The 8,253-nt window shown below is 54.6% G+C and overlaps 1 protein-coding gene across 5 annotated transcripts in view; it reads left to right on the top strand.

Moving 5' to 3' along the window:
- The first annotated feature begins 6,038 nt into the window (after positions 1-6,038).
- The window catches only part of NTRK3 (neurotrophic receptor tyrosine kinase 3), a 219,736-nt gene continuing 217,521 nt past the window's right edge, over positions 6,039-8,253 (top strand). For 2 of the 5 annotated variants that reach the window (XM_074601616.1, XM_074601622.1), the window contains exon 1: positions 6,229-6,796. In XM_074601616.1, coding sequence (XP_074457717.1) covers positions 6,549-6,796 — 248 coding nt within the window. In that variant the 5' untranslated portion in view covers positions 6,229-6,548. Of the gene's footprint in view, positions 6,122-6,225; positions 6,797-8,253 lie in introns of those variants that run through there. The other 3 variants (XM_074601619.1, XM_074601621.1, XM_074601618.1) reach the window with 3 other exon arrangements.

Genomic DNA, 8,253 nt, shown 5'->3' with positions numbered 1-8,253 from the left:
GGTTTGCGGAGCATGTTTCTGTGCCCACGTGCAGGGAAGAGCTCGGGGCGAGGAGGAATTGATTCTCCAGTGAGCTGTGATTCAACCTGGAGGCTTGGTAGGGGCCCGAGACTAGCGTTGTTAGCTCTCTGATGAGGCGTGTGTCACGGCCGCTGTTCCTTTCGCACAATTTCCTTCCCAGCACCTCAGCGGCAGCCTGAGTTTCCGTGGACCACGCGGCGGCGCGGGAGGGATGCTGCCGCTGGTGCGGGTGCCCGGCGGGAGGATGGGGACACTCGGATGATGGACCGCAATGCAAGAAAACAGGGCTTGGCGTGGATGTAGCTCTTCCTTTTGTTCTTAAAAGCATGATTGAAAATAAGCTGAAAGTTTCGGGCTTTTTTTGGTTCATTTTGATTGTTTTTAAAATCTGAAACAATTTTCCTTACCCCAAGGCCCTGCACTGTGGGATATCCCAGGCTCTCTCTGACCACCTTGCAGTCCCACATGCCCCACTTATACATCTAAAGACCAAATTAGGAACGTGGGCTTTTTGAAAGCACAGGCTCGGTTTGGGGAAAACCATTTGGGAACATGACGGAGACCTCCGCTCCTTTGTCCTGGCAAGGGTTGTGTCCGTGACTGCATGGTCTGACTGCTCACATTGGGAATTTCCTGACTTATGCCCACAGCCGAGTGGCTCTGAGCACGTAAAACGCCCCGAGAGACGTGCAGATGGCAGGGCATCAGAGGAACAATGGCAGGACTGTAATTCCCGTTATCTGCCTGCAGCAGGGCCGTCTGGAGTGTGTCCTGGGACTCCTTTGCAGCCCCCTCCCCAGCTCCTCTCCCAGCAGCCGCCCTCAGGCCCTGTTAGAGCTTCCCCACCGGCGCTTAGAATCGCTCCTCTTTCCTCTCCGTGAGAGACGGACCGGCTCCGCGCAGAGCATTGCTGGCAGATGAAAGCGCTGCCTTGAATTCTTGACTGTGGCTATAATCTGCTCTGCATTATTCTCCTTCCTATTCCTTGGGCTTTCCAAAACCTTTGTTTCAGTCTTTTTTTTTTTTTTTTTTTTTGACCATTGCAGACATGCTCCCTGGGCCATCTCTTGGACATTACAGCCATGACCAGACCTTTTCCCTGGCTAGACACATTAATTCAGGAGCTGCCTAGGTGGGAGACGGGTTCAGGTTCTAGCGATGAATGCAAGCACAGCAATATTTGTTATCTTTGTGACAGGGCTGTTTCTCTAGACCTCACTTGAATATGTTTTCTCCTGAAATTTTTGTTCCTGTTTATGGTTCCTGGTTAGGTGCTTTTCCCTAAACTTTCTTAACAGCCTTGGAGAGTTTATGAGCAGGGCATTGGCTGGAGTGGCTTCGCCCTGCCCTAGTCCCCACACGCCCACAGCATCAGCGAGGACAACACAAGGTTGGAGCCTCCTACCACCGGCTGCCCTCCAGCCACCTCTCCTGGCTGAGACCTTCACCTTTCATCACACGGCTGTTGCTGCCCAAATGTGATGGCCCCGTGTGCCTCCCCCTGCGCCTCTCCCTGCAGGTTCCAGGGGCCAGGCTGACCCGTGTGCAGGAAGAGACCTTCCCTGCCGCACAGGGGCTCCTGCCAAGCGCTTGAGAAGTGATACGGACATCAGATCAAAAGCTGCTTCCAAGCTCTTCCCAAGGTGGTGGGAACAAGGAGCTCTGCTTCAGGCAGCAATGCTTTTGATGCTCGTGTGCCTGCATGGCTCAGGAGAGAAGCAAACACCTCTTGGCTCCGCAGGGGCTGATGTTCTCCTCCTGCAGCCCGTGCCAGTGATGCCGCGGGGGATGCTTGTCCCCCCAAACCAGCCCTGACCCCCTCCCTGAGAACTGACAGCACCTCCCGGGCATTTACCCGGCAAACTGGACCCTCTCCAAAAATGACACTTCTAAAATTCCGCGGGGGTTTTCTGCGAAGGGGGGGCGTGAAGCTGCAGCCAAATTCCCACCACAGGGGATGAAACCCTTCTCCCTGCCTCTCCCATCGGAGCTCGCACCCCGTGCGGCTGCCCGGCATCGCTGCGTGCTGCCAAACAGCAGCTCTGCCTGCCCCGGCGCTGGCTGCGTTTCAGAGGTGTGCAAAGTGGTCCTGCTGCAGGCAGACTCGCGGATCCTTCTGGACGAGAGGGGGGCTAGAAAAATGTCAGCTCATCATTTTCAGCGAGCGGCGAGTGCTGTTCTGGTAATAGGGAGCGGGGCGGTGCATGCCGGATCGATACGGAGATCAGAGGCAGGAGTGGACGTCGGAGCTTATGATGACTGAGCAGATATTGGACCACGGATCTCTTTCTGATCGTGGCCCGAAGGGCCGTGGTGTTTGCCCAGGAGGCAAGTGGTGTGTTGGGGAGCCTTTACCTGGGAAGCAAAGTGGCAGGAGGAAAGATTGTCCCCAAGGGCAGCCAGCCCCAGAGCACGATGCTAAAGGCAACCATGTAGCATGGAAAGAGCAGAAGTGCAAACAAAGCAGATGCCTCCACCGCTACCAGTAGCCCCCAGGTACCTCCCAGCCCCACTTCTTCTTCTGGGCTGGGTGTTTTGGTAGCAACTCGTGTCCCCATGCAGAGGGCAGCTGGGATGGGAGAGATGGGGATCTCTCTGCAGAGGAACTGGGGTTTAGTCTCATCCGAGTGCATCCCATGGAATTTCTGGAGGCTCTCAAAGGCCAGAGGGAACCCAGCCCCTGAGCCCCTGTGGGGCAGAGCTCTTGCAGGAGGCACTGATTTCATCCTTTGTGGAGATGCTTCTTGAAAGAGCAATTTGCCAGCATCCTTCAGAGCAATAACGGCAAGGCCTCTGCTCGAGATACCATCTCTGCACTCTGACAGCCCCATCACTCATGCCCTGCTCCTGCCTCCCTCTTCCATGGGGACAGGAGTGAGGGATAGAGGCAGGGATGGAAGCAGGGATGGAGGCAGGGATGGAAGCAGGCATAGAGGCAGGGATGGCGCATTCCCACCACTGGCAGCTCCCAAATACTCCTGTCCCCTTTTGGGTCTGGGTGTGCAAGAGGTAGTGCTGCCCTTGCTGAGCATCACCTTCCACCTGCCCATGGACCAGTGAGGGGTGGTGGGTTCAAGGGGAGGAGGCAGGACCAGGGGCCGCCCGGCTCTGGTGCTGGGTGAAGGCTGGTGGCCTGTCATCTCTCTGTGGCAGGGACTTTGCGGTTGCTGCAGTGTCTTCTGCCAGCGAACTCGCCAATCCGCCCCCGGCAGCCTGCAATGGGGAGGATGAACAGCCCCCCAGTTTCTTTCTTTTCCTGCCTACCTTCCGCCTGCCCTCTGGGCACCCAGCTGGATGTTCCCGCTCCTCCCATTCCCCTGCCTTGCCCGGCCACGTTTCCTCTGCGAGCGGCGGCTTTATCTATTAGCGGCAGAGGAAGCCGTGGCTTGGCACAAAACCTCCTCATCAGCTGCCGACGCGGGGCCCGCCTGGCACCGGCTGGCAGAGCGGGATGTGCGGGTCGTGGGGGCGGATGGGGTCCTGCGTCCTCCCACCTGGGACAGACGACCTGGGACCTCCCCAACTTTCTGTGGGTTAAACCCCAGCTTTGCAAGGAGAGTGCAAAGCACTCAACTGCCTCGAGTTGCAGAGGAGAACCCAAAAAGCTTCTCCCTGTGGATTTGTGCCTTGTTAGTGGTTGTGCGCTGCTCCAGGCCAGGGGGTGACCCCACACCTTGGGGGATGGGGGGACACAGGGCAGACTGCCACCCAGGTGGGCAAAGAGGGTGCAGGGTGCTCGTGCACGCAGCTAAGCAGTGCCACCATGGCACCTCCAGGTGACAGTGGCTTCCCCCAGGTCCCGGCGCTGATCTGCCCAGAGGAGAGCCTCGCCATGCTGTGGGCCTGCAGTGGGTCCCCAAGGTGGGTGCGTGCCCCCTGAATGTGTCCCCACCCTGTGACCGGCCCTGTGGTGACATGCCAGGGTAGGCTGATGGCCTCACACTGGTTTCAGATGCGATGGTGTGATTGATGTCGAGTGTCACAAGGAGCCTGTGACCTTGCACCAGCTCCAGTATAAAGGAAGCCCTGGCTTTGCCCTGGGCACTGGTTTTGTGGATAGTGTGACATTCCTGTCCCCTGTGCTGCTGAGGGATGAACCCATGTGTTGGCTGGGCATCGCGGGGTGCCTGCTGTTCCCCACAAGCTGGAGCACATGACATGGTGCCCTCTTTCGGTGTCTCCTCCGGTCTGGTCATGGTGCTGAGACACAAGAATGGCATGTCTCTGACATGGGTGGGGAAACTGAGGCACGGAGCAAAAATTGCCCGTGTGTTTTCCCCTCTGGCGCTTTTCCAGTTACAGTTTCTCTACATAAGAGCTGCTTCTCATGGGGTTGGGGACCCACCAGCACCCCCCTATGCTCCTCTCCCTTGCAGTGCCAGGCATCTCAGTGACCTCTCTGCATCCAGGTGTTTCACTTCAGTAATTTGCAAGCAGGCGGGGCTCAGGGAGAAACCAGCCCTCCCACCTCAGTATTTATTCACTACATGAGCACACCCACCTTTCCCAGAGAGCCCTGCCAAAGCTGCCTGGCACCCCAGAAGCTCCCGTGGGAGCAGGACTGATGCCCTGGTATGTGCAGCCCCTTGCACATCACTGCTGCTCCCAGGGTGCGCGATGCAGCTGTGCAGGGATGGGTGAGGAATTACCCAGGGGTGAACCCTGCCCGTTCCCTGCTGGGATGGGCTCTCCATGAGCACGGATGTGGGCAGCCTGCACCTCACTGAGGTGTATGGGTGCAAGAATTGCGCTTGCAAATCCTCCCTGCAGCTGCTTTTTCTTTTTTTTTTTTTTCCCTTTTTTTTTTTTTTTACTCCATAATCCTGTTGCCTCTCCTGGACTTGGATGATTTGGGGTGCATAGTAGATCCTGGAGGTGTTGGTTCAGCCCGTGCCTCTGTCTCTCTTCCCTGTGCAAAGCCCTGTGCCTGGCAGAAGCAGACCCTTGAAATATTTGGAGTCCTACACCTGTAATTCCTCCTTACACCCGTGCTCCTTCCTGCAGCACTGTCCCTTTATCACTGTGTCTCTGTGCAAAGGAGCAGAGACACGAAACTATTGGGGGGAGAAAAAAAAAAAAGGGCATGCAGGAGAGCGCTGTAGAAAAGCAGAGCAAATTAAGCAGAGCTCTGATCTGCTTGGGTTTGTGCTTGCCAAAAATGCACCATGCATCTTAATTCGCTCTGCTGTTCAGCTCGCACTCACTGCTCTCCTGATGCCATTTCGGCGCTCTGAGCTCAGCCTTTTCAACACTTCAGTCTTCCTCTTTCAGGGATTTATTTTTTTTTTTTTTTTTTTTTTTTTGCATGTCTGATTGCAGAATCTGCTGCAGGAGGGAAGGGGGAAGCCAGGGGAGGGAGGACGGGAGCCCCGAGCCTGGGTGCTCCTGCCTGTGCTTCCCGGCAGCCGCTGAGTCCCCGTTGCATTTTCGAGGGGGGGTGTGTGTGCGTGTGTGTCTTTTCTAGAAAGTCCTTCCTGGGTGCTCTCCAGTTGCTTTTTTTTTTTTTCCCACCCAGCGGTCTGATCTGCCTCTCGCTAGGATCCTCTAAAGAAAAAAAAAAAATAAATTAAATTTCTGTAATCCACACTGGCTTTTATTCTCTTCCAGTTCAGTTTAATCTTTCTTTCCTCTCCACCCCTCTGTCCGGATTTGGGGGGGGGGTGTGGGGTGTGTGAACCCACCCGACAACCAAGCGAAAGGCAGCATCGTCCTCCTCCAAAAGACGAAAGAGTCTGAGAAAGCAGGAGCCGAGCCAGAGCCTCTCTGCTTTTCCCCCCACAACAAATTTAACCCCAGCTGCAACTTTTCTTCCGCTGGCGGGGCTGAGTTGGGGCTCCAGCCGTGCTGGGGTGGTTTTTTTCCCCTCTCTCCCCCCTCCCCTAGACTGCTTTTAGCGGGGGGGGGGGGAGGGTGGGGAATCCTTTTTATTGCAAAGCCCGGCTCGCTTTGCAAGCCTTCCTCCTCCTCCTTCTCCTCCTCCTCCTCCTCCTCCCTTGCTTTTTGTGCCCGCCGCAGCAGGGCTGGCCAGGCTGGGGGGAGGGAAGCGATGGGAAAGGGGGGAGGTCGCCCCCTCCTCTCCCTCTGTGTGTTTTTTTTGCAGGTGTGTCAATTTTAATTCTGCCCAGTAGGTGGGACTTGGTGACTTTCGCACCGGGGTTTTTTTTTTGTTATTTATTTATTTCCCGGGGCTGCCTCCCCAGCCTCCCCGTTGCAATCCTCCGGAGCGGCTGGCGGGGAGCGGCGGGCGGCCGGGCCAGCATGCATCCCCGCCCGCTGCCGCTGCCGCTACCCTAGCGGGAATTACAGCCTCTCCGAGCCAGCTGCCAGCATGATTTCATCTGCTGGAGGATTTTTGCATCTGATCGCTTGAGGTTTTGTTGTTTTTTTGGGGTTTTTGCCTTTTTTTTTTTTTTGTGCTTTTTTTTTTTCCTCCCTCTGTCTTTGTTTCCTTCCCCCTTTCCCCCCCTTCCCCTCCCTTTATCCCCCCCTTTCCTCCTCCTCCTCTTTTTTAGAAGCAGCAATCGGAGATGGATGTCTCTCTTTGCCCTACCAAGTGCACTTTCTGGAGGGTATTTTTGCTCTGGAGCATTTGGGGAGACTATCTGCTTTCGGTGCTGGCTTGCCCTGCTAATTGTCTTTGCAGCAAGACAGACATCAATTGCAAGAAACCGGATGATGGGAACCTCTTCCCTCTCTTGGAAGGGCAGGATTCAGGCAGCAGCAATGGCAACACGAGCATCAATATCACGGACATCTCAAGGAATATCACTTCCATGTAAGTGGGGGGCTCTCCCGGCGCAGGGTGCGGGGCTGGGCTGCCTGTGCAGGGCTCAGGTGCCCTCGGCATTGCTGCGCTGCCTGGCACAGCTCAGCCCTGCTTCCCGGGCAGAGGACGCAGATCCCGCTTTCCCCTTACCCCATCCAAAAAAAACCCCAAACCAAACCCAAACACCAACCCAGCAACAGTTTGGCCAAGGTTTAAGAGGTATAAAGTAAATAGGATTTGATTCCTTAGCAGGAGAGAGAGTAGCAGGCAAAGATGCTAAAGCTGCTGCTTACTTTAACTGTTTGCTTCTGCAAGGGGGGGGAGGGTTGCCGGGGGGGGGGCGGGGGGCAACGCCACAGCCACATATATATCCAAATTGGGCAAGAAAGGCAAGTTCTGAGCTGCTTGTTCTTTTTCGAGACTTTGGATCCGATTAGAATGTCATTTTTTTTCATGCCCACAACAGAAAATGCTCCCATCCCTGCCCTGGCTGAGTCTGTCTGGGGATCTGCGGTTTCGCCTTTTTAAGGGGAGGGGAGAAATAAAAAATAAATAGGACAGTGAGATGTCCCTTAAGTAGCTTATTTAACTCGCATTGTTATAATTTTGCAACTCGCCGTGGTGCTGCGATAGGATTTGCCTGTTTTCGTCTCGGGGTGGTGGCGGTGGGGAGAAGCATCGGAGCAGGGAGATATTTTTAGTTGAGCACTTTGCGTTTGTTTGCATGCTTGTTTATCTGGAAAATCAACTCGAAGTTGCATTATCCTTGTTTGGAGAGGCAGTTAGCAAAGCCCATGTTAATCTCATCAGCGTGGAGTCGAGAAAGGAATATATTTCCTTCTCCTGAATCCATCACGCTGTGTGTGTGCACGGAAAAAAAAAAAAAAAAAAATTCCTCATCTCTTCCAATCTCTGCTCTTTATTTTCCAGTACATTTTTGGGTGAGATGAACTCTGAGCCATTTCATTATTCTAATGCTAATTGAAATGTGAGCATTTAGGGAAATGTAGCCCCCAGAGCAAGTTGCCAGTGGGAGTTGAGCAGAGAAGAGGTGGAATCCTTTATTCTGGCAGTTAAATGCAGCAAGGTTTGAAATGAGTAATGGAGGGTTATTTATTTATTTATTTATTTTTTTCCCCACCTCGATGGCACAGTTGCATGGAAGGAGAGGGGCTTTGCTGGGTCTCTTCCCGAGGCTGTTTTATTTGGTCACTGTGCAATTGCAGCAGAGCCATGGAGTAATTGCAGCGCCTCTTTTGCAGCTCTGCTTGTCACCTTCGCTGGGTAAAGATGACGGGAGCCGCTTTCCCCGCTCGCTTACAGGTTCATGAGATGCCTAAGCAGGTTTTCAGCATGTGCCGCTGACCCTGAACCCCCAGCCCTCCCTTCCCCTTGCCAACAAACCGCTGCAAACCCCGCAGGAATGGGAAAAGTAAAGGGGGAAACTAACGCAACACTCCTCTTCC

The sequence above is a fragment of the Larus michahellis genome, chromosome 9 (assembly GCF_964199755.1).
Source record: "Larus michahellis chromosome 9, bLarMic1.1, whole genome shotgun sequence".
Lineage (NCBI taxonomy): Eukaryota > Metazoa > Chordata > Aves > Charadriiformes > Laridae > Larus > Larus michahellis.
This window is presented reverse-complemented; position numbering and strand designations above follow the sequence as displayed.